The following is a 27366-nucleotide window of genomic DNA, read 5'->3' on the forward strand; positions in this document are numbered from 1 at the left end:
CCATGAAATGGATATATATATATATATATATATATATATATATATATATATATATATATATATAAAATATAGAGATAAAAGTATCCTGTAACCTGATCCTGAGGGAAGCCACTTCATCATTATAGGGCAGATGCTTGGCCTATTTATGACTTTGTATCTTAAGAAATTTATGCTCCCTGGGTTTGGGGCTCTGAACTTAGGGTGGATTAACCAAGGATGTGATCTATAGTCACTCTTAAAGAGTTTTAAGTCTATCACCCCTTTATTGTTACAGGTAAGAAAACTAAGAAAGAAAGTGGCACAGTGAATGGAGTGTTTGCTTTAACAATCAAGAAGATCTGAATTCAATTTTGCCTTAGACTTTTACTAACTGTATGGCTATAGGTAACCTAACTAATCTCTCCAAACCTCAGTTTCCTCATTTCTGAAAATAAAGTGATAGGACTGGATTACATGGCCTCTAAGGGAACTTTCAACTCTAACTGGAGTGGAATGAATTGTTGCCCAACATCACATGGTAAATTAGGAGCAGAATTGTTTTTAGAACTCATATCACTTTGTTCCCATGTCTTTTCTGTACTTCAGCTTATGATTACTTGATGAGAAAAGACTGATATACTTGAGCCATTGAAGTATTATAGAAGAAGATCTTGAGAACTGGATCCAATGACAATAAGATGGGGGAGTATGTCCAGTTGGTCTACTTTTTTCTATCTTTAACATTTTCTTTATTATTGTGAACTTAATAACCATCAATAAAACAAATAATATTTTGTAGGGGGCCAGGAGGTGAGAATCCATTTCAGGTTTTGAATCTTACTGTCAACTCACTTTAAACTCCCTTATTGAAATAGCAGAGACTGCTTGTCAATATAATAAATTAATAATCTAGTGACTGAAGCAAAATGCAAACACTACTCTTTAGATTAAAGGCAAACCTTTGAACTTAGGACAGAAAAAAGAGACCACAATAAACACTAAAGGCATTTAGGAGAAAGATACTTGAGACAATGGTATGATAAACTTTACCCTGATGTGTATCTCAACTATATGCATCTCTGACTAATTAACTAAGATCTAGGGCTTAATCATTTACATCTCAGTAGATCTTGTTTGTTAGAGAAAACAATAGGAACTTCAAAGAGTGTACTTTGTATCAAGTCTATGAACATTTGAAATATATATATTTGTCTCTCTGATCAATAAACTTTAGAGTCCATAATCGAGACTCTCTCTGCCTACTCCTGGTAAAAGTCACATCCTTCATCTCACTACAGGAGCAGGACTTCAACAATATATAAAAAAGGAAATTGTATAAGAAATCTCAAATTTATGTAATGTTCTTCCAGAAACATTTACATGCACACATATATGTATATACACACATATATACAATTTAATGATTTTATAAAGAATTTTTGTGTTCTCTTTTACAGTTCTCTTTAATTTCTTCTCTGAATTTGAAATATTTCCTTGATGGTCTACTGATGGCTAACTCTCCTAACCTTTCTTCTCCCCACCAAGAGAAATCTCTCCATTATAAATAGGAATCTAGCCAAAGGAAATGACGATATTATTCATATCTAGAAAAGTATATCTATAGATTTGATTGGTAGCAAAGATTCCTCTTGCCTCTAACCATAGTCCTGCATGAGGACCAAATTGATAGGCTGGTTTATACATATTTAAGATAGTCCCTGAAAAATCCATTAGGATGAAAAGGATATTGGAGTTGAAACCAAAACCCCTCAGTTGATTGTATTTTCTTGGCCAGACACTTCCTTTCCCTGGGATTGAGTTTTCTTCTTAAAAGGAGAGGGTTTAAACTGAATTAATTCTAGGGAACTTTCCTTGCTCCAAATTATGGGATCTCAAGTCATATAAGTAAATAAAAAGGAAGCAGTGAAATTACCTCTTCTTTCCAGCATGTCTAAATCCATCAGTCATCTGAGGGAAGAGCTGATCAGCAGTCTGCTTTTGTCCTGAGATGCTCCTGTGCCCAGCTACAACAGAGCTCAATTGCTTTCTTTCTACTTTCTCATTGATTTAAATGGAGTGAGATTACATGATTTTCACAGGATATTATGAGTAACTAGAAAGAAGAGATCCTGCCTACTGGATATTCCCTTTTCTTTTACTCTCTGGCTAGATCTAATAGAACTAAAGGTGGGAACAGATACTGGTATCCTTCTCTACCTGGGGTCTTAGAGTTGAGACAGCTTTAGTGTATAGTGATCATATGTACCATGAGTACTTTCTAGACTAAGATTCAGGATGCTTCTGCTGAATGAAAAAAGCCAACAAGGGTAATCCCTATTGACTGCAATCATAGTACAGTCATGTTTTTCTTTAATCAAGTTATTTACAGTCTTCTCTGGATTCTCTCTCAGAGGAATGGGTCCCTGAAGCAGAGGGTTTGGGGAAAACTTTGTGAATTGAGGACAACTCAGGTAAAGTTAATGGACATTCATATCTCTATAGGCTTATTCAGTGGCCATCCCAACAGGAGCCTGGACACTTGTAGAAGGGAATCTTGCTCTCTTATCACCTCTTTTTTTCTCTTCTCCATCAGGGATCTTAGTTGTCTTCTAGTGAGTTTCTCCAAGGTGAAATGGCTAAACTACAATTTTATATAAATTTATGAAGAATGTAGCTAAAGAGAGATAAGCTTCAGTTTTGTCAAGTGGAAAATGCCAAAAAAATTCTAATTTGTTCAAAATTATTTAAAGTGTTTGCCCCCATATGAAGCCCTGAACCAGGTACTGAAGATAGAAGGCTAAAATGTAACACAGTGGCTCCCTTCAAGGAGCGCCTAGTCTTTTGGAGAGTGAGAAAGGAAGAGATTTGCAAAGAGAAACACAATACTTTGATAGTGTCAAGGGGAGTATTCAAAGTACTCCAGAAAAATTTGAGGGAAAGATTGCTTCCAGCTCAGAGGATCAGAAAAAGCTCCTGCAAGTAGGTAGCATCTAATAGAGGCCTTGGGAAATCAGTTAGTAATAATTGTTGTTCATTCAAGCATTCTAAGGCTTGAAAATCATTGTAATCTGTTGTTTTATTTGATCCTATCAACAACTCTGTGAAGTAGACTCTATTATTTCCATTGTAGTGATGAGAAAATTGAGACACAAAGACTAAAGTGACTTGTCAAAAGTTACACAGGAAATAGCTGAGACTAAATTTGAACTAAGGTCTTTATGACGACATACATAGCACTCTACCCATTGGACAATCAAGCTGCTTTCCTTAGCACGCCTGTTTGATGTGATTAGTTCCCAGGTGCCTTAATGGGGTACACAGAGAAAATTGAGACCTGCTCAAAGTTTCCCAAATGCTGTTCTCTTTATTCTTTGGATATTCTCTGAAGCATTAGTAATTTTTTTTCTTGTCCTCATCCCTGGCAGCATTTCTCAGGTGGGAAGCTGACTTCCTGCATTTCTTTTGGCTGCAGTGTCCAACAGAAGAATAAGCTCTTGACATCTCTATGCTTCTAAAAGATTGAGATTGTTACCCAGAAAATGCTCAGAGAAATCAGACCAACTCCATTTTCTATTTCAGATTCTCATGGAGTCCAACTAAACGCCTGTGAATTAAAAGTTTCATTCTCTCTAGTGCACTTGATGATCCTTGAATACAGTGAATGCATGAAAAAATGTTCTTCAGCTCTGAGTGTCTATCTGGGTGAACTATGATTTGGGGAATACTGGAAATCCAGACAGAGAAAACCAAGCTCTCCAATGGTAGGAGATTACATGGGTGGAGATTTGCCAGTTATTCTCCTTTCTCAGATTGTCCCTGATTCATTGTCTTTCTTTTTGGCTCCGATCAAAACTCATTTGTATCATATATTTCTCTGGTAAAGCTGTTGGCTTTCTAGGACAATATACAAAGTTTATTGAAGACATGGGCTGTCATTAAAAAATCAATACTTTTTTTTATATAAGTAAAACCAAATACTATTGATATTGAGCTCTTCCTTGTGATAAAAACAAACAACAACAACAAAAAAACCTATCATCCAAATCACTTCACTTGACAGCAAAACAATTTTCTATGCTTTTGAGAATACATTTTAAAAAAAAATCTTATATGACCAGCTCTTAGGTTATCACCAGCTCTTATCACCTTACAAATAGCGGAATAATAATAAAATGAATGAATAATAATAAATCTTTATTTCTATTTATCTATGCATTTTGTATTTTTAATTTGTATCCACAAGGATAGATTCTGTGTATTCTCTGATTTTTAAAATCTCTTTTTGTGTCAAACTCCAAGCTGTATACGTAGGAAATGTTTACTGTGTGTTTATACTTTAAAGGGTCTAGCACAGTGCTTGGACATTTGCAAGTGTCTTATACTTGTACAACGTATGAGAAAATGAATGAATGAATGAAGAGCGCTCCAAAACATCATAAAACACAATCAGAAAAACCTTTCTTCCTAAAGCTAACTATTATGGATAACAGCTGACATCAATCAGTCTAAGCTCTCTGAAACTAACCTATATTTCTATATTGACAAATCACTTTCTTTCCCATTGTCTAATGCAATTTATGCATGGCCAATATAAAGGAGTTGGAACAGTTGTTGTTATACACTTATAAAAGTCAATTCATTTGCTGACTTGGAAGTGCTGGGATTTCCTATCATATGGAATGTAGATTGTACCTAACTATCTCCTTCTGGCCTCAGGCTGACTCCATTGTTTCTGAGAAGGAAAGAATATCAATTAAGGCTTGTTTTTGGAAAATCTGAGCATAATGGAAGGCATCTGTCTGGTTTTCTAGGGCAAACGTGTTTACAGTAACACAATAAATCCCAAAATTCCAATGGAAATAAAACAGCAGCAGTGGAGATCTTGGAGTGGCAGGGGAAGACTCAAAGGAATAAAAAGCCTTGATAATGGATACTATTTATCATGCTGCATTCTCATCTTAAAACTTCCTTTATTTCCAAGCACGTTTATAGTTCAATAAAGTGTTTGCACATACATGTTTACATTTGTGTGTATGTGTACCTGTATGTGCATGCGTATCCTCATCTATATCTCTAGCTATTTATATGTATGTACCTGAGTCTTTGGATCCAACCAGATGCACTTGTGATAAGGTAGTTTGCTTTGCTACCTGACATTGTTCATTGACAATGTGAGTGTTCTTCCAGTTTGTAGTAAAACCTGAACTTCTGGAGAATAAAGTTGGGTGAGACAAAGACTTTTTACTCTTTGTCTTGCCAGAAATTCAGGTGAAGAATTATTCCATCTTCATCCCAGAAGAAGCACCACAAATAATAATTTTACTTTTGCCTCCTGTGTAATGGGCTGAGGCTTGAATTGATGCACTGAGGTCCCAAGCATGTGAGGCTAAATAGTAATTGAACCATACTCTATTAATATATATGCTTGGAGAAAGCACCCACTCTTTGTGCAAGTCCTGATGTGTTGTATAGGAAATGATGATTTTGGTGGGTGGAGGCAGGGGAGTGGAGAGGGAAACAGAAAGAGAGACTGCTGGCTGGTGTCTTGTCACAGCTGCTCGCATTGCTATCGTGACCACCCTTCACCTCTGATCCCTCTTTGCTAGTTGGCTTCCTGTTATAGCTGCCCCTATTGCTATCGCAATCCTTCTTCACCTCTACTGAGAATAAAGATTGAAGATTTTTCCCTTAACCTGAATTCCTGACTCTGGCTGATTTTAAATATGTGGTCATCACACTCCTGGATTCACTCTTTGTCTACATTTATTTTTATATGATAGGTAAAACCAAATATCACTACTATTGAGCTCTTCCTTGTGATAAACAAAACAAAACAAAACAACAACAACAACAACAAAAACTATCACCCAAACGATTTCACTTGACAGCTTTGCTAGAATTTCTATATCAGGAGAGCTTTCTGCTTGTTGATACTTTTAAAGAAATCAAAGTAATGATCTTAAAAAAGAAGTTTCAATAGCCATACTTTGAAAATCATCAGTTGAGAACTGCCAACATACAACCTGATGAGCCAAAAGCCTGCAGGTAGAACTGGAGTTGGGGGAGGGATAGTGACAAAAACATTGAGTACTTCATATGTTGATTATGGGAAGGCCTAATATCAAAGTAACTTCACCAAGTTCTTTTTTTAATCTTATCAGGTATAATAGATAGAACTGATTTTTTCCTGTAAGAAATCTGGGTTTGAATTTTATTTCTGGGACTTACTTTCTCTGATATATTTAATAATAATGGTGTACTTAACATAAACTAGGGCACTTGTATAAAAAAAGAAAATAAAAATAAACTGAAACTCTTTTGGCTATACTAAAAATAGAACTTCCACTGACCTTAATTTCATTCTCCTTTCAGGAATTGTCAGTAAATTCCATCAGAATTTAAATTCTTTGAAGGCAGGGACTATTAAAAAAAATTATCCTTCATGCTTAGTATAGAGTCTGTCATATAGTAAGCATGTAATAGATGTTTTTTAAGTTGATTAGTATTGAGTAGATCTGCCTATCTATTCCTGCTCACAACTTTTTTCAGAGCATTTTTGACATCCTTGTTCCTAAGGGTATAAATGATGGGATTAAGCAGTGGGGTTACAAAAGTATAGACCAAGGCAAGCATTCGATCCTCTTCTTCTCTGGTGCTTGATGGAGGACGGAAATAGACCAAACTGCAGCAGCCATATTGTATCAGGACTACTGTAAGATGGGAGGAACAGGTAGAGAAGGCTCGCTGGCGACCCTCAGCTGAACGAATGTGCAAGATGGTGTTGGTTATGAAGACATAGGTGATGCAGATGAGCAGGAAAGGGGCGGTCAGTACAAGGATGCTTACCACATAGACAACAGCCTGGGGAATATGAGTATCAGCACAGACCAGCCTTAGAACAGGTGGTACATCACAGAAAAAGTGCTTGATCACCCTGAGGTGTCCACAGAAGGGCAGAGTAAAGACCAGGCATGTGAGTTGCAAGGCAAGGAAAAGAGCCAGCATCAAGGAGCCACCTACCATCTGGATACACAGCTTCTGGGTCATGATGAGAGTATAGTGTAAAGGATGACAGATGGCCACATAGCGGTCATATGCCATGACAGCCAATAGGAAACAGTCAGTCCCACCAAGAGTTACAAAAAAGAACATTTGGATCCCACATCCAGCCAATGTGATGGGGTTTTGGGATCCAAAGATGTTGGAGAGCATCAATGGTACCAGAGTAGTGGTATAACAGATCTCCAGGAAGGATAGGTTGGACAGGAAGAAGTACATAGGGGTGTGTAAGGAGCTATGGGTGAACACAGCGCAGATGATGGCAGTGTTTCCACAGAGAATCATCATATAAAGAAGGAGAAAGAAGCAGAAGAGGAGGGCCTGGATCCTGGGGGAAGTAGTGAACACTTGGAACACAAATTCAGTGGGGCCAGACTGGTTGATCTGGAGAGTGTAGGGAGAAGACATCTTTCACCTGCCAAAGAAAGATAGAAAACTTGGTCCAGTTACTAGATATAGACAAAAATGAAATCATAACTTTGTGGAATCCACAGAGACTTTTAAAGATCATCTTAGGATAATCATCCCACATTTTTATGGATTAGTCCTTTTTACCTTTTTGATTAAGTTTTAAACCTCTAAGGTCTCTTTTTGCAGTTTTGATTTTTTGTGTTCAATGTTCTAAAGCCACTTTTAGTTCTGATATTCTATGTTCTGAGTTTTTTTTAATAGCTTCATGGTGTCATCCTTGGTTTAAATAATAGATATTCTGCTTCTATCCCCTTTCCAGAAAGTCATCTCTTATGAAAATAATTTAATAATAATTGTTGTTTTGTTGTTCATTCTTTTGGTTATGTTTGCTTCTTTGTGTCCTCATGGACCATAGCTTGCTAGATCCTACTAAGCTCTACTCTTTCTCAAAGTCTTTCCAAGTTCATGTTCATTGTTTCCATCACACTATCTATCAATTTTATCCTTTGCCATTTTTATGATGTGATCTTTCATAATTTTTGAACTTATCATGGAATATAGTAGAAGATGGTAGACCAAGTCCAAAATCTCTAGGTTGTTTTCCATTTTTTAAATGATATTCTGATGAATAAAGAATTCTTTCCTATGTAATTTTTGTTTTAAGTTTATCACATATATTGTTTACTTCCTTGGTTTGTGTATCCTATTGATCTTTTTCTTTTTTTTTTTTTTAACCAGTACCAAGCAGTTTTGATATTGTTACTTTTTAATATGTTCTAAATTCTAAAGTTATTTGTAGACCTGTCCATCCCATTCTTTGTGCATCTATTTATTGCACATTTATATTGATATTTAAGAGAATAACTACTTTTTTACCGTTCTGATAGTGAAGCTCTAAAATGAGTTACCAAAAGAATTGGATCTAGAAGACACGTTAGTGAACCCCCTAGCCTAACTCTTTATTTGATAGAAAAGTTACTTAGATTGTTGAGAGGACAAAAAACTGATCTAGAGTCAAAGAACTAGTAAATAACAGCCAGGATTTCAATCCAGATTCTCTGACTCTAAATGCTTTACTCCTTTCACTTCAAGATTGGGAGATGATGAAAACTGCTCATGAATATCATGCATAGTTATGGCAATGCAATGGTATCAAACTGAAAAAGAAATAGGCCACTAAATGACATGTAAAGTTCCCTGTCAACTGCATTTTGACTGAAAAACCCACATATTAACATTATCTATTTTCTATTGATTTTTAATTTATTTTCTTAAATGTTTTTCATTACATTTTAATCTAGGTAGGCAATATATTTGACATCTATATATCATACCCCCATTACACAAAGGGAAACTGGGGATCATAGAATTTAAATTATTTGTTTGATATTCTGAATTCTAAGGTCATTTCTGATTCTTTTTTACTATGTCTACTATTCTTAAAAACAAAGGTTTTTGGTGTAGAAGTCCTCTTAAGGATTCTTTTCCTTAAATTTTGTCCCATTTCTTTCTCACAGAACCATGTTGTAAGGATAAAACTGTGAGAAAGTAGACTTAAATCTTACCTTGTAGAGACTCTCTTCCAGGATTATAACAACAACAGCGGTAGCAGCAGCACAACAGCAATAATAAAGATAAAGATACTTTTATGAGCTTCTCTGACTGTGTGCATGGCTTATCAGTGGTTCTACAAGTGCCATACCTTTAAAGCCACAATTGTAAGAAAAGGAAGAATGAAGAAAGAGAATAAAGATAAAATATAAGAAAGAAGGTTAAGAAAGAAAGCTGTTACTGCTTCCAAAAAAAATTAAGTATAAAAGAAGTTTGTACAGAATAATTTTACATATCTGTATATACACATGTGTGTGCTCATGTGTGTCTAATGATTAGTTATTTCTAGCATAGAGGAGAAGGAAAAAAGATGTAGCTCAAGTAGCATCTTTTGCAGAGAGTTCTTCAGGATCCCACCAAGAGCTAGTATCCTCTCTCCCAAACTAATTAGTGTTTAAATAATTGGAATATGTTTATATTTGAGATCACACATTTCTAGAAACATATTACACACATTTATTTATATGCATTTGTTTCCTCCTTTAGGATACAAGCTACTTGAAAGTAGGGATAATTTCATTTTTTGTTCTTGTATCCTCTGTTCCCAGAATAGTACCTATTATAGTATAAACAGATGGTGCTACTTATTTATTATAAAAGTAAAGGGTTGGATCAGACCTCTGATCTCCCTTGAATGTTCTAAATCTAAGATCCTATAATCTCATGAGATCAAATTTCTCCCCCAAACAGTAGACACTGACTAGGTCATGAACCAGGGACTCTGGATTTAGGATTTCCTAATAGAATCAATTTTTTTTTAACAGATTAAAGAGACGTGAATATCCTGCAGTCCTGCACTGAGGGAAGCAGCATCACACCTAGGTCAGATTGTTCAGCTCAACCAAGGCAGCTGGACTTAATGCTGTTTGCTAGGGCTGTGAAATCTGAGACTACTAGGAGTTATCTACAGAGGGAGAAGAGAGTTTTCAGGATTAGGTCATAATATGGCTCCTTCCTCTCAAGTAGCTGATGGATCAAAGTTGGAGTTCAGCCTGGAGTTGTCAGGACTACCTGAAGAGCTTTCCATTGATAGACCAACAAGTATTTATTGATTGATTGCTATGTGCTTGCTATAGCTATGGTAGTATATGAGATAAAAAGGAAGAACTGATGTCACAGTATGTCAGAGCTTGGAAGGACTTTAGAGCACAGAATGTTAGAGGTTGGAAGGACCTGAAATGGAGCATGTTAGAACTGGAAGAATACAATGTCAAAGCAGTAAGGGACCTTAGAAAAGGGAATTTCAGAATGAGAAGGAACTTTAGAAAAGAAAATGTCAGATGTGGTAGAGGCTTTTGATCTTAGAAGAGGGAATGGGTCATAGCTGAAATATGCCAGAGATTTCTGAGTTTAATATCATCATTTTACAGGTGAGAAAATTGAAGACCAGAAAGTGTAAATGACATATTCTGGTCGTGAAGTGAATTCCATAGCAGGGATTGATTAGAACCTAGGGCACCTTAATCCATTAATCTTTCTTCTACACTACTCAGTTGATATCTCTCTTAATAATCAACCAAGAAGCATCATTATATCATTGTTTCTCTTCCATTCTTGAAGAGGACCATGACATCATTAAAGTGATTCTATGACATACAAGTGAATAAAACTACCATAAACCAGACATAGTACTAGATCTTAGAGATTTAAATCTAAAGAATGAAATGAACTTTATTGATAAGGAGCTGATAATTAATAGAGGAGAGAAGAAATAGATGAAATGTATGTACTATCAATACAAACTGAATTAATATACACTTATTAAATATAAAGTCATTGGGAAAGGAGAGTCTGATAATTTCTAATTCTTCCTCATATTAAAAAAATTCACTAGATTTCACCACTTTTTTCAACAATGTCCTATTTCCCAGATCCTTTGCTCAACTATATTCCTAGAATAAACTGTCTAAACTCACTGTTTCAGATACTTTTTTCTCAATCATTTCTCAATCCTTTGCACTCTAGTTTCCATTTCCAAACTCATTACTCAGCTGAAACTGCTCTCTACAATGTTACCAAAAAATCTCTTAATTGATAAATCTGATTTTCTTTGTTAGTTCTCATCATTCTCCAACTAGCTGCTGAGTCTAAGCCTGTTGAATACCCTCTTCTCCTGGGTACTTGTTTCTCTCTAGGTTTTTTTTACACTTGATGTCTTACCTCTCTAATTACACCTTTTAAATTTCTTTTGCTTATTCATCATCCTGGTCCTGTCCCCTATCTGGAAGTGTTACCCAAAGCTCTTTGCCAAGTTCCTTTATTCTTCTTTCTGGATTTTATCTTTTCTGACTTCATCAGCTCATAAATTTTTAAATGATCATTCTATGCCAGTGATTCTCAGATGTGGATGTATAGCTCCAATCTCTTTTCTGACTTTGAGTCTTGCATTACCAATTGCCTATTGGGCATTAAAAATGTATGTCAGGAAAATATGTCAAACTTAATGTACTCAAAACAGAACTCTATTTTTCCTCATTACTCATCCTCTTCCAAACTTGCTTATATTCATTGAAATCATTTCTACTTTCAAGATTCATAATCTTAGGGTTATCCACTATTCCTTACTCTCACTCTCCCTCATCCCACATACTCAATCACTTGCCACATCTTGCTACTTTTAGCAATATTTCTTGCCCTTTTTTACCCTACTCACATGGTAGATGGCTCTCATTACAGTTAGCCTAGATTAGTATATGACTCTCTCAATTGGTTTCTCTGTCTTAAGTCTCTCTATGCTTCAGTTCACCATCCATGATACATGAAAACAATTTTTCTTAAGTACAGATCTAACTGTGTCAGTTCTACTATATCAACTCCAGTGGCTTCCAACTGGCTCTTGTCTTTAGCTTTTAAAGCCCGTTACAAACTCTGTTAAGTAGCTGTTGAATTTAGCAAATGACCCTCCCTCCTCCCCCCAATTCTGACACACAGTTTCCTTGTATATCAAATGAGGGTGAATTAGTTGCTATTTTAGAATTCTCATAAAACTCTGTGATTTCATGACCCGATGCTTCCATTCTGTCTGCTGACCAAAGATCAGTTTTATTCAAGCTATTGCTGCCTGGATTATGTATTATGGCACTAGTCAATGATATCAAGAATTTGACAAATGCTTGTTGAATCACACTGCACTGAAAGAAAGTATTGCAGGGACAAAGCTGTCCTGTATATAGGTTAGTAGTGACTTTAAGACAAAGAATATTGATAAAAAACCTTGACTATTTCCATTCCTCTAATGGCTAAACAATCTTGGAGGGATTAGATGATATGATGTGACATTTCAGGTAATATAAAAGAAATCAGAGATTGTGAAAATACATAGAGCAGAACTGTTTTTTTTTTTTTTTTTTTTTGAGTCATGGATTATGTCAACAGTTTGGAGAAGTGTATGAACTCTTTCAGAATGTTTTGAAATGAGCAAAATAAAATATACAGAATGGGAAAGGAAAACAATTTTGCTGAATTTAAATGTATTTTTCTCGCTTAAATTCATTGACTTTATGAAATTGCTTCATGGATTCTCTTTGGACACCCCTGAATCTGTGAATCCTAGATCAGGCACACCTGTGCTAAAGGAAAGCAGTCAATACATTGAATAGCTTCTCTATGGAGGGTTTATGGGGATGACATGAAGAAGAATGATTAAAATGAGGTATAGATATCTTATCTCTTTTCTTTGCAAGAAGGAAATAAGATGCTTGAGGACAGCAGTTGTGGATTGCCATCTGCACCTGTATAGATGAGCATCTGTGAGGTAAAGAGGAAGGAATCCTGGCAGCTAGGTAGTGAAATGGATAGAATATAGCACTTGGAATTGGGAAGACCCAAGTTCAAATCCTGCCTCTTACTCTTATTAGCTAGTTGGTTCTCAGCAAGTCATTTAACCTCTTTCAATTTCCTCATCTGTAACATAAGAATAATGGCATTTATTTCATTATCATTGTGAGAATCAAGTGAATGAGCAAATATAAGATGCTTTGCAAACCTTAAAACACTATGTAAATGCTTACTAGTATGACTAACAATTTTTGTGCTACTACTACTACTACTACTACTACTACTACTACTACCACTGCAGTTACTACTACTACTACTATTTCTACTGCTGCTGCTATTACTACTACTTTTATCATTTTTACTATCAGAATACATGGGTATTCCAGATCTCTCTACCTGAGTAACCATGAGTAAGATCATTTCTCTTTTTCTTGCTTTCCTCATGTAACAGCAAGGAATTGGATTAGATAATCTTTAAGGTCCTTTTCACCACTAAGTCTATGATGCTATGAGATCCTGTTCCATGCATTCATTTAGCGATTTAGGTGAAGGATTGTGAAATTTGGTTTAAATAACTTTCTGAGGATAATCTCTTTTTCAGGAATTATAGAGATGAATATGTCCTGTAGCCTGCTCCTGAGGGATCCCACTTCATCATTATAGGGCAGATGCTTGGCTGTGACTTAAGAAATTGAGATTCCTTGGGTTTGAGGCTCTAAGCTTAGGGCGAATTAACAAAGGAGAAGGGAGCACTAAGAATTGGCTGATATATTTGACCACAAAAGTCGGAGGACTTTTCTGGTTCTGTGGTATTATGAAGTCTGTCTGAGTTAACTTAATCATTGAAGGAACAAACATTAATTGAATATCTATTATGTGCCCAGCAGTATATCTAGTGCTATCTAGAGGATACAGAGAAATGGGAAAAATGGGCCCTGCTCTTAAGTAACTGGAGTCATTGAATGTCAGAGCTGGAAGGGACCTTAAAGAGTATTAGGTTTATCACCCTTTTAATTTTACAGATGAGAAAAATGAGGCACATGGCACAGGAGTGTTTCATGTAACAGTCAGAAAGACCTGAATTTGAATCTTGGCTTAGACTTTTACTAGCTATGTGGCTACAGGCGAACTAATCTCTCCAAGCCTCAAAGGGATAGGACTGGATTGTCCTCTAAGGGAATGTTCAGTTATAACTGGAGTGGAATGAATTATTGCCCAATATGACATGGCAGTTTAGTAGAAGAATTATCTTTAGAACTCATATGTCTTTATTCGCATGTCTTTTTTGTACTTCAATTTGAGCCATTGAAACACATGATAGATGGAGATCTTGAGAATTGGATCCAGTGACAATAAGATGGGAGAGTATGTCTAATTGGTCTACTTTTTTATATATTTAACATTTATTATTGTGAACCTAATAACCATCCATAAAACAAATAATATATAAAAAGAAAATTGCGTAAAAAATCTTGAATTTATATAACACTCGTTCAGAAACATTTATATGTACACAAATATATATATATATATATATTCACACATATATAACAATTTAATGATTTATAAAAATTTTTGTGTTCTCTTTTACATTTCTCTTTAATTTCTTCTCTGAATTTGAAATATTTCCTTGATGTTCTTTTTTCTTCATGTTACCTATCATTGCCCATTAATCTACTGACTGATAACTGTCCCCCATGTCTCCAAGAAGTTTCCTTCAAGAGAAACCTTCTTCCTTTATTACAAATATGGACAGTCTATCCAAAGAAATGAACATATTATTCATATCTAAGAAAGTACATCTATGGATTTGATTGATATCAAAGATTCTTGTTGCTTCTAACCATAGTCCTGCATGAGGTCCAAATAGGCTGGCTTATACATATTTCTATGATAACCCCTGAAAAGTCCATTAGGATGAAAAGAACATTAGAGTTGAATGCCAAACCCCTCAGTCAATTATATTTTCTTGGCCAGACATTTCCTTTCACTGGGATTCAGTTTTCTTCTTTGTAAAAGGAGAAGGTTTAGACTGAATTAATTCTAAGGGACTTTCCCTGCTCCAAATCCTGAGATCTCAAGTTAATAAGTAAATAAAAAGGAAGCAGTGAAATTACCTCTTCTTTCCAGCATCTCTGAATCCATCAGTCATCCGAGGGAAGAGCTGATCAGCAGTCTGCTTTGTCCTGAGATGCTCCTGTGCCCATCTACAACAGAGCTCAATTACTTTCTTTTTACCTTCTCACTGATTTAAATGGAGTGAGATTACATGATTTTCAAAGGGTATTATGAGTAACTAGAAAAAAGAGATGCTGCCTAATGAATATTCCCCTTTCTTTTACTCTCTGGCTAGGTCTAATAGAACTAAAGGTGGGAATAGATAATGGTATCCTTCTCTACAAGGGGTCTTAGAGTTGAGATAGCTTTAGTGTAGAGTGGTCATATGTACCATGGACACTTTCTAGACTGAGATTCAGGATGCTTCTGCTGAATGAAAAAAGCCAACAAAGGTAATCCCTGTTGACTCCAATCATAGTCTAGTCATGTTTTACTTTAATCAGGTTATTTACGGACTTCTCTGGGCTCTCCCTCAGAGGAATGGGTCCCTGAAGCAGATGGTTTGGGGAAAACTGTGAATTGAGGACAATTCAGGTAAAGCTAATGGACATTCATATCTCTATAGGCTTGTTCAGTAGATATCCCAACTGGAGACTGAAGACCAGTAGAAGGGAATCTTGCTCTCTTTATCACCTCTTTTTTTTTTTTCTCCCCTCCATCAAGAATCTTAGTTGTCTTCTAGTTAATTTCTCCAGGGAAAAATGGCTAAACTACAATTTTATATCAACTTATGAAGAATGTGGCTAAAGGGAGTTAATTTTCAGTTTTGCCAAGTGGAAAAATGTCAAAAAATTCTAATTCATCCAAAATGATTTAAAGTGTTTGCCATATATAAAGCATTGAACTAGATACTGAAGATAGAAGGATAAAATGTAATAGAGTGGGCTCCCCTTAAAGAGCTCCTACTCTTTTGGAGAGTGAGAGAGGAAGAGATTTGCAAAGAGAAACACAGTACTTTGATAGTGTCAAGGGGAATATTCAAAGTACTCCGGAAAAATTTGAGGGAAAGATTGCTTTCAGCTCAAAGGATCAGAAAAAGTTCCTGCAAGTAGGTAGCAACTGATATAGGCCTTAGGAAATCAATTAATAATAACTGTAGTTCACATTTACATAGCACTCTAAGATTTGCAAATCATTGTAATCTTTTGTCTTATTTGATCCTATCAACAACCTTGTGAAGTAGACACTATTATTTCCATTTCAGTGATAAGAAAATTGAGACACAAAGAGTTAAGTGACTTGTCAAGAGTTGCACAATTAGGAAATATCTTAGACTGGATTTGAACTAAGGTTTTCATGATGACATACATAGCATTCTACCCACTGGACAAGCAAGCTGCTTTCCCTAGCATGCCTATTTGACGTGATTAGTTCCCAGGTGCCTTAACACATTGGGGTGGACAGAGAAAATTGAGATCTGTTCACAGTTTCCCAAATGCTGTTCTTTTTATTCTTTGGATATTCTCTGAAGCATTAGTAATTTTTTTCTTGTCCTCATCCCTGGCAGCATTTCTCAGGTGGGAAGATGACATCCTGCATTTCTTTTGGCTGCAGTGTCCAACAGAAGAAAAAACTCTTGATATCTTCCTCTCTCTACCCAGAAAATGCTCAGAGACATCAGAACAATTCTATTTTGTATTTCAGATTCTCTTGGACCCCTCACTAAACTCTCTGTGAATTAAGGGTTTCATTCTCTCTGGTGCTCTTGTGTCTCATGATCCTTGAGTACAGTGAATACATGAAAAAAAATGTTATTCAACTTTGAGTGTCAATCTGGGTGAAGTATGATTTGGGGAATACTGGAAGTCCAGACAGAGAAAACCAAGCTCTCCAGTGCTAGGAGATTACATGGGTAGAGATTTGCAAGCTTTTCTCCTTTCTCAAATTGTCCTTGACTTGTCTTTGCTCCTTCAAAAACCATCTGTTTCATAATATGTCTCTGGTAAAGCTGCTGGACTTCTAGGACAAAGTACAAAGCTTGTTGAAGGCATAGGCTGTTATTAAAAAATCAAAACTTTTTTTTTTTTTTTACCTTAGGTAAAACCAAATACCATTGATATTGAGCTCTTCCTTATAATTAAAAAAAAAAAACAACAATCACCCAAAGCTTTTCATTTGACAGCAAAACAATTTTCTATGCTTCTGGGACTACAATTTTTTTTTATCTTATATGACCATCGCTTAGTTCATATCCTTACAAATAGTAGGAAAATCCTGCAGGTAGAACTGATATTGGGGGAGAGGTAGAGACAGACACATTTAATACTTTATATGTTGACTATAGAAGGCCTTAACATCAAAGCAATTCCACAAGCTCTTTATCTTATCAGGCATAATAGATAGAGCTGATTTTGCTATCAGAAAACTGGGTCTGAATTTTGTCTCTGAAATTTACTACCTCTGATATAAAGATAATGGTTGTGCTTGCCATAGACTAAGATACTTGTTTAAAAAACGAAATAAAACAAAAATTGTAAGTCTTTTTGCTACACTTAAAATATAACTCCAATGACCCTAATTTCTTCTCTACTTTCAGGAACTGTCAGAAAACTCCATTAGAATTTTAATTCTTGTTGGCAGGGACTATTAAAAATTATTCTTCATAAGCATGTAATAAATGCTTTTAAAATTGATTGATATTAAATAGATTTGACTATCTATTCATGCTCACAACTTTTTTCAGAGCATTTTTGACATCCTTGTTCCTAAGGGTATAAATGATGGGATTAAGCAGTGGGGTTACAAAGGTATAGACCAAAGCAAGCATTCGATCCTCTTCTTCTGTGGTACTTGATGGAGGACGGAAGTAGACTAAACTGCAGCAGCCATATTGTATCAGGACTACTGTAAGATGGGAGGAACAGGTAGAGAAGGCTCGCTGGCGGCCCTCAGCTGAACGAATGTGCAAGATGGTGTTGGTGATGAAGACGTAGGTGATGCAGATGAGCAGGAATGGGATGGTCAGGAGAATGATGCTTACTACATAGACAACAGCCTGGGGAATATGAGTATCAGCACAGTCCAGTCTTAGTACAGGTGGTACATCACAGAAAAAGTGCTTGATCACCCTGAGGTGCCCACAGAAGGGCAGAGTAAAGACCAGGGATGTGAGGTGCAAAGCAAGAAAAAGAGCCAGGATCAAGGAACCACCCACCATCTGGATACACAACTTCTGGGTCATGATGAGAGTATAGTGTAAAGGATGACAGATGGCCACATAGCGGTCATATGCCATGACAGCCAATAGGAAACAGTCAGTCCCACCGAGAGTTACAAAAAAGAACATTTGGATCCCACAGCCAGCCAAAGTGATGGGGTTCTGGGATCCAAAGATGTTAGAGAGCATTAATGGTACCAGAGTAGTGGTATAACAGATTTCCAGGAAGGATAGGTTGGACAGGAAGAAGTACATAGGGGTGTGTAAGGAGCTATGGGTGAACACAGCCCAGATAATGGCAGTGTTCCCACAGAGAATCATCATATAAAGAAGGAGGAAGAAGCAGAAGAGGAGGGCCTGGATCCTAGGGGAAGTGCTGAACACTTGGAACACAAATTCAGTGGGGCCAGACTGGTTGATCTGGAGAATGTAGGGAGAAGACATCTCTTACCTGCCAAAGAAAAATAGAAAAATTGGTCCAGTTACTTGATATAGCCAAAAATGAAATCATAGCTTTGTGGAATCCACAGGGACTTTTATAGATCACCTTAGAAAAATCATCCTACATTTCTGTGTGTTAATATTTTTTTTTACCTATTTGGTTAAGCTTTTACCCTCTAAGGTCTCTTGCAATTTTGATTTTTTGTGTTCAATATTCTAACATGAAGAAATCAAACAGATGATTTTTGATAGGAATTTTAGCTTTGACATTCTATATTCTATTTTTTAAAATGGCTTCATGGTGATGTCCTTGGTTTAAATAATAGATATTCTGCTTCTTCCTCATTTTCAGAAAGTCATCTTTTATGACAAATAATTTAATAATAATTGTGGTTGTTTTGTTGCTGTTCAGATGTTTGATTACATCTGCTTCTTTGTGTCCTCATGGACCAAAGCTTGCCAGACCCTACTAAGCTCTACTCCTTTTCAAAGTCTTTCCAAGTTCACGTTCATTGTTTCCATCACACTAGCCATCCATTTTATCCTTTGCCATTTTTATGTTCTAGATTGCATATTATTTTTAGATTGCATATTAATTTTGAACTAATCATGGAGTGTAGTACAAGATGTTAGACTAAGCCCCAAATCTCTAGGTGGTTTTCAAGTTTTTAAATGATATTCTAATGAATAAAGAATTCTTTCCTATGTAATTTTTGTTTTTAGGTTGATCACATATGTTTTACTTTCCTTGGTTTCTGTTTCCCATTGAACTTTTATATTTTTTGACCTGTGTCAAGTGGTTTTGATATTGTTAGTTTTTAATAGATTCTAAATTCTAGGTCATTTCCAAACCTGTTTTTTCTAAGATTTTTTTCCACCTTTCCCATTCTTTATGAATCTATCTATTAGACATTTCTATTGATGTTTAAGAGGATAATTATTTTTTTACCTTTCCGATAGCAAAACTCTAAAATGAGTTGCTAACAGAATTGGATCTAGAAGGTACATTAGTGAACTCCTAGCCTAACTCCTTATTTGATAGAAAAGTTAATTAGATTCTTGAGAGGTCAAAAAACTAAGCTAGAGTCAAAGAACTAGTAAATAAGAGCCAGGATTTCAATCCAGATTCTTTGACTCTAAATGCTCTTTTTCTTTCACTTCAAGATGTGAAGAATATGGTTACTGCTCATGAATATCATAGATACTCATGGAAATGCAATGGTGTCAAACTCAAATAGAAATAGGGGCCACTAAATGACACATAAAGATACTTATCGACTGTATTTTGACTTAGAAAACCACATATTAACATTATCTATTTTCTATTGATTTTTATTTATTTTGTTAAATGTATTCCATTACATTTAATTTTAGGTAGAGCCACACATAGTAGCAATATATTTGACATCTGTATATCACACCCCCATTACAGGCAGGGAGACTGAGGATCATAGAATTTAAATTATTCATTTGGTATTCTGAATTCTAAGGTCATTTCTGACTCTTCACTGTTTTCTATTCTTAAAAACAAACAGGCATTTGATGCAGGAGTTCTCGTATGGATTATTTTTTCCTTAAATTTTGTCCTACTCCTTTCTCACAACACCATGTTTTAAAGATAAAAGTGTTGAGAAACCAGACTTAAATCTTACATTGTAGAGACTCTTTTCCAGGATTGTAACAACAGCAGCAACAGCAGCAGCAGCAGCACAGCAACGACAGCAATAATAAAGATAAAGATACTTTTATGAACTTTTCTGACTATGTACATGGCTTACCAGTGGTTCTGCAAGTGCCATGACTATAAAAGCAACAATTGTAAGAGAAGGAAAAATGAAGAAAGAGATTAAAGATAAAATACAAGAAAGAAGGTTAAGAAAGAAAGCTGTTAACTGCTTCCAGAAAAATAAGTATAAGAGAAGTATGTATGGAATAATTTTACATATTTGTATATACACGTGTGTGTGCTCTTGTGTGTTGTATGGTTAGGTATTTCTAGAGTAGGGGAGAGTGGAAAAATGATGGAGCTCAAGCATCATCTTTTGCAGAGAGCTCTTCATGATCCCACCAAGAGCTAGTATCTTCTCTCCCAAACTAATTTCTGTTTAAATAATTGGAATATATTTATATTTGAGATCATATATTTATAGAAACATATTATACCTATTTATTTGTTTATACTTGTTTCCTCTTTTGGATGCAAGCCACTTGAGAGTAGGGATCATTTCATTATTTGTACTTGTATCTTCTGTTCCCAGAATAGTACTTACCATAGTATAAACAGATGGTGCTACTTGTTTATTGTAAAGGTAAAGGGTTGGATAAGACCTCTGATCTTCCTTGAATGTTCTAAATCTAAGATCCTATGATCTCTTGGGATCAAATTTTCCTCCCAAACAGTAGACTAACTGATTGGATTGTGAACTAGGGACTCTGGATTTAGGATTTCCTAATAGAACCATTTTTTAAAACAGATTAAAGAGATATGGGTCATGTCATGCCCCAAGGGAAGCTGTTTCACCATTGCAACCCCTAGTTTGGGTTGTTCAGTTCAACCCAGGCAGCTGGACTTAGTGCTGTTTGCTAGGGTTGTAGAATCTGAGACTACAAGGGATGGTCTATATAGGGGAAAAGAAGTATTCAGGATTGGATCATAATATGACTCCTTCCTCTCAAGTATCTGATGGATCAAAGTTGGAGTTCAGCCTGGAGCTGTCTGGGCTACCTGAAGAGCTCTCCATTGATTGAGCCAACAAATATTTATTGCCTGACTGCTATGTGCCTGCCATAGCTATGGTACTGTATGGGATAAAAAGGAAGAACAGATGTGCCCTGAGAATTCAGAATCATAGTATGTTAGAGCTTGGAGAGACCTTAGAGCACAGAATGTTAGAGCTGGGAAGGAACCTGGAAAAGGGCATGTTAGAACTGGAAGAATACAAGGTCAAAGCAAGGAGGGACCTTAGAAAAGGGAATTTCAGAATAAGAAGGAACTTTTAAAATAAAATCTCAATGTGATAGAGACCTTTAAACTTAAAGGATGAACTGTATCACAGCTAAAATATATCTTAGAGATCTCCGAATTTAATATCATCATTTTATAGGTGAGAAAATTAAAGATCAGAAAGAGAAAATGACATACTCCAGTTGTGAATTCCATAGCACAGATTGATTAGAACCCAGGAAACCTTAATCCATCATTCTTTCTTCTACACTACTCAGTTGGTATAATCTCTTATTAATCAACCAAGAAGCATTATTATTATATATTGTTGTTTGTCCTTCATTCTTGAAGAGGACCATGAGAAGTGATTCTATGACATGCAATTGAATTGAACCTACTTCAAACCAGACATAGTACTAAATCCTAGAGGTACAATTACAAATAAACTTTTTTGATGAGGTGCTGACAATCTAACAGAGGAGAGAGCAAATAAATATAAAATGTATGTAGCATTAATACAAACTGAATTAATATACATTTTTATTAAATATAAGGTAATTTAGAAAGGGAAAGCCCAATAGTTTGGAGGAATAAGGAAAAGCTTTTTGCAGAAGACTGTGCTCAAACTGGGTCATAAAGGAAGAGAAAGATTCTATGAGGTGGAATTGAGGAGAAAGTTCTTTCCAAGCATGTAAGGTAGCTTATGCAAAGATGCAGAGATGGTAGAAGTGTAAGGGACAGAGAGAAGACCAGTTTGGCTGGACAAGAATCCAGAAGGAAGAACAATGGATTATTCTAAACTTTTGGAAACAACTGCAATATTGGGCAATAGAAAGCAAGTCAGTTGATACTGGATTTAGGTCAAGAACCAGATCCTGAACTAATTCTGGATGTCAGCATTTTTTAAAAAGTAAAATGGGATTTTGTGTTCAATATCCTTAAAGATAAGTGCCACTTCTCATAAGACTGAAATCTCTGACATCCCTCCTCCTTCCTGAGGACCAGGAGTTGGGGCTATTGACAAAATGACTCAAGCTGATGCCAGAAAAACTTAGTCTAGAGAAAAAGGTCCTGGATTTGGAGTCAGAGAATCTTGGATTCAATCTTGAATCTTCTTGGGCAAGTCATTATGGAATTATGGATCTGTAGGATTGAGGCTTTCTAGTCAAAATCCTCTCATTATAGAAGAGGAAATTAAGATCTAGAATGGGTAAGTGATCTAAGATTATAGGATCATTGACCTAGAGCTGGAAGAGACCTAAAAAACCAGTTAGTGCAAAAACCTTCATTGTACAAATGAGAAACTGACACTCAGACAGGACAAATGATTTGCTCAGTTACAGAGGTCATGAGTATGAGAGGAGATATTTGAACCAAGGTCCTGTGACCAAGGAGCCCATATTCTTCTCTCTATGAATCTCAGTTTTCTTCTCTGCAAAATAAATGGGTTGGATGTAAACAATAATCTTCCCTTTTTAATTTTTTAATAGTATTTATACAAGCAAAGATAATTTTCAACACTACCTTTTGCAAAACCTTGTGTTCCAAAATTTTCTCCTTGTCTCTCTTCTTCCTCTCCTAAAGAGCAAACAATCCAAAATAGTTTAGACAGTTCGATTCTTCTAAACATTTTTTCCCATATTCATCATGCTGCACCCCCAAAAAATCAGATCAAGAAGGGAAAAAACATGAGAAAGAAAAAACAACCAACCAACAACAACAACAAAAAAGGTGAAAGTACTATACTTTGATTTACATTCAAAGACCATAGTTCTTTCTTTGGATGTGGATCATAAGACTATTGGAAATGCTTTTCTCATTTCAACTAGTAGTTATCAAAGTGTGTTTGGTAACCTCTAAGTTCCTTGAAATCTTTTTAGGGTTTCTGTAAGGTCAAAAAATTTCCACAAAATTTCTAAGACATTTTAATTTTTGATATATTAATAACTATAACTAAAATAAACAAAAAATCTTTAGGGTCTCAATGATTTTGCAGAGCATAAGGGGGTTCTGTGAGTAGCACTAGAGTAGGTGATCTCTAAGATTCTTCCAACTCTAAATCCCAATATCTTTATTTAGTCAATTAAACAAAAATAAAGAAAAAAAATTATATTCCCTTACCACTATTCAGTGACTCTGACTCCATCAGCCATTTAAGGAAAATCGTTGTTTCATGGGCCTTTGTCTTGAGATGCTCCAGAGACAGTGTTCATAAAACACTTTGCAATTCTCAACTTCTTGTTGAGCTAAATGGAATGAGAACCCATGACATTCAAAGGAAGTAGGGTTTCCTGTAAAGGAGAGACCTTGGCTGGTGCAGGTACTCCCTGCCTCTGCTTTCTGGCTGGATTTCATTCAGTTGCAAATGGATAAAAATTTCAGTGTCCTTCACAAGCTAAGAGCCTTCAAGTACAATTGCTTTTTGGGTAAAGATCAACAGAGTTTTCTTAGATTGTGGTACAAGTGTATTCCCTGCATCAAGTAACCCAGTTATTTGACACAGTACCTCTATCCATCAACAGGATAGACATTGTCTTCTTATCCAGGTTATTTTGGGCTCTCTTTGGGTTATTTCTCAGGGGAATGATTCGGTGAATCACATGTTTTTCCCTAGAGCTGTCTTAAAGTGGGTTTGAGATTTGGGGAAAGCTTTCTGAATAGAGGACAACAAAGACAAAGTTAATGGGCAGTCACATCCTCCAGGGTTTTATCTGTGGAGGCCACAGGTGGTATGTGGGGAATAGGAGGAAATAAGTTTGCATTCCAATCTGGTCCCCAGCAGAGGCTTAATCTGTGTATCAATAATTCTCTCCCAGGGGAATGTTAAAGATGCAAATTTATGGAGACTTAAGATTCCTGAAAATTTTAACATTGTGGAAAGAGTTTTTGTATGAGAAGGGAGGGGAAGCAGGAAAGTGGTGGAGAATCACAAGTCCTGGATGATAGTTGGTTTTTAGATCTTTTAGCTCATTCATTTTTCAATAAATACTGCCATACATTACATTGATCCTTGTTTTATAACCAATAAATTCAAATAAACAGAATTCACTTTAAAAATGATTTCTTTGAATATTTCATGCAGCTCTAGAACTATCATTTTTATCCAATAATAGCCCTTAATAAAGTGCTTGTTAATGAGATGATTTAGGCAATTCTAATAGACTTGTGTTGGAAAGTGCCATTTGCATCCAGGGAGAGAACTATGGAGATGAATGTGGATCAAAGCATAGTATTTTCATCTTATTATTGTGATGGTTTGCTTGTTTTTCTTTTTCTTTTGATTTTCTTTTTCTTGCATAGCACAACAAATATGGAAATATTTGGAAGAATGGAACATATTTAGCCTATAGCTGTTGTCTTGGAGAGAGGATGGGGGGAGAAAGGAAGAAAAATTTGGAACACAAGATTTTGCAAAGGTGAATGTTGAAAACTATCTTTGCATGTATTTGGAAAAATAAAATACCATTAAGTGTGGAAATAGCTTTCGAATGGGAAAAAAGTGTTGCTTGAATGAATAAATGATTTATAATTATTTCTATTTTACTTCTCTAAAAATCTCTACATTTAATGAAATCAGAGGTTTGGAGCTTCTCTAAACTTCATTATCTTCTCCAGTGTCATTAGCACAGGGCTTGAAGTAGAGTGGATTTTAGGTATAGTGTAGTTTCTAGATTTCTTATGGAGTGTCATAGCTGAACTATTTGTAATGGCTCTACTTGCCTCAAATCTCTCCCCACTTCAATCCATCCTCCATTCAGTCTCTAAAGTGATGTTCCTAAAGTTGAGTTCTATCATACCCTCCCACCTCACACTCAACAAACTCCAGTGTCTCTCTATGGTCTCAAGGATCAAATATCAAATTTTCTGCTGACATCCTAAACTTTTCATAACTTAACTTATTGTTGCCTTTGAAGTCTTCTTATACTTTACTCTTAAATATTTAGTTTTTGATCCAGTGATTTTTATCTTCTGATTGTTTCATTAACAAGATCCTTTCTCTCTTGATTCTATATATTTCCTGTGGCTGTCCCCAGTGCATGAAATGTTCTCTCTCCTTTGTCCCATCTGCTGCCCTCCTTCGCTTTCTTTAAATCCCAACTAAAATTTCCTTTTTTAATTGGAAACCTTCCACACCTTCATTTAATTAGACTTTGTTTCTTCTGTTATTTCCTAGTTAGCTTAAGTAGAGGATTCTAGGTAGCAGAATTGGCAAGCAGATTGTTAAATTCCAAGCTCTTCAGATTTCCTCCACAAACAGAACAAATTTATGCTTCAGGTTGAACATAGGTGGGTGAAAAACAAATAAGATTTGGGGCAGAACACCAGTCCTTCTAGGATAACCTGAGAAACTCGAAGAAAGACCTCAGGCTAGGATTAATCTATGTGTAGTGCAAATACCTCTGGGCTAGCTCTGAAGAAAGAGCAAGTGAGAACCCCTGGTGCTAATGGGCTTTGGCTGGAGCCTTAGCTCAAACCACAAGAACTTTCACTTCCGGGACAGTAAGAGGAGTCCAGGATCTAAGGGAGCCTCTGCTGATTAGGAACCCCAGGCCCAGCTGTGTTGTGATGCTAGCCTCGGGGAGAAAGATCCAGCAAAGGTAAGTGCAGAAGTAGGGGAACAGGGACACTACTGAGTGTTGGCATTTTCAGCAGGGGGGGAGGCTCTTGGTTTGAGGTTCCAGGTCACAAGGGAGAGCTGAAGTGAACTCTAGAACACTATCCCTCCACTTCACGATTTGAAGTGCTTACATTTAGTTCTTACTGAAAAAAATGAATTAGCAAAGAAGAAAGATCTCAAGGAGAGAAACTTACTAATAAAGACAACAAGGATTCATGCTGAGAGACATTAAAAAAAAGCCTCTCCTACTCCAAAGAGTAAAGTTAAATTGCTCCCTGCCCAGAAAGAATTTTTTAGAACTCAAAAAGATTTCAAAAATCAAATGAGAGAGATTAAGGAAAAACAAACAAACAAACAAACAAACAAACAAACAAACAAAAAAAAAAAAACCAAAAAACACTACAAGACTAAAACAAAACAAAACAAAATCCAAGAAAAACAAAATTATTAAAAAAGGTAATTAACTAAAAACAGAGATCCAGAATCTTAAGGAAAATTCTTTAAAAATTATAATTGGGGAAACCAATAAAGTGGTGAGACCAAGAAACAAAATATAAGGAAAGAAAAAAAATAGAACAGAATATGAAACAACTTAAGTAAAACTTGCTTGCATATATTTATTTGTGAGTGTTTTTTCTCCTATTAGCTTGTAAAGTCCTTGAAGTCAGGGACTATGTTTTGCTTTTTTTGTGTGTCTTTAATCCTAACATAGAGCTTGGCATTCAGCAGGTGCTTAATAAACACTGATTGTTGATTACCTAGACACCTGGTCTCAGAGACAGGAAAGCTGATTTCAGTTTCTACTTTTGAAAGATTTTGTCTGTGTTATTCTGTGTAAGTCATTTCCCCTCTTGCTCTAAGAAAAGTAATCACATCAGAATTCTTATTTCTTTTGGAGAGCACTGCTCATTGATTAGCATATAGTTCCATTTAACTATCTTGTGACTAATTTCTCCTATGCCCCACAGAAAACTTTAGTCCTCCTTTTGTTCTGTCTCTCTTATTAGAATATAATCTGTGAGGCATTTAAATGGCAAAATGAATATATCACTTTTTTTTAAGTGAGGAAGACTTGAATTCAAGTCTGGCTTCAGATATTTATGAACAGTATGACTGTGGGCAAGTTAAGAAGAAATTACAAAAATATACCAGGGACTAATGGCAGCGGGGTGAAAATACTGTAACATGCCTCTATTTTTATCTGACCTAGAAGCACTTAGTTATCCTAGTCACTCAAAAGCTACCAGGCAG

At 35.8% G+C, this 27366-nt stretch overlaps 2 protein-coding genes across 2 annotated transcripts; both read right to left on the reverse strand.

The window, feature by feature from the left end:
• Positions 1-6498: 6498 nt before the first annotated feature.
• On the reverse strand, positions 6499-7446 carry LOC127541612 (olfactory receptor 10Q1-like). The gene has a single exon (XM_051966831.1). It carries the CDS (start codon positions 7444-7446, stop codon positions 6499-6501), a length of 948 nt encoding a protein of 315 aa, XP_051822791.1.
• Positions 7447-17608: 10162 nt separating this feature from the next.
• On the reverse strand, positions 17609-18556 carry LOC127541613 (olfactory receptor 10Q1-like). Its single transcript, XM_051966832.1, has one exon. The coding sequence runs from the start codon at positions 18554-18556 to the stop codon at positions 17609-17611; it is 948 nt and encodes a 315-aa protein (XP_051822792.1).
• Between the last annotated feature and the right edge of the window lie 8810 nt (positions 18557-27366).

Source organism: Antechinus flavipes, chromosome 6 (assembly GCF_016432865.1).
Source record: "Antechinus flavipes isolate AdamAnt ecotype Samford, QLD, Australia chromosome 6, AdamAnt_v2, whole genome shotgun sequence".
Classification (NCBI taxonomy): domain Eukaryota; kingdom Metazoa; phylum Chordata; class Mammalia; order Dasyuromorphia; family Dasyuridae; genus Antechinus; species Antechinus flavipes.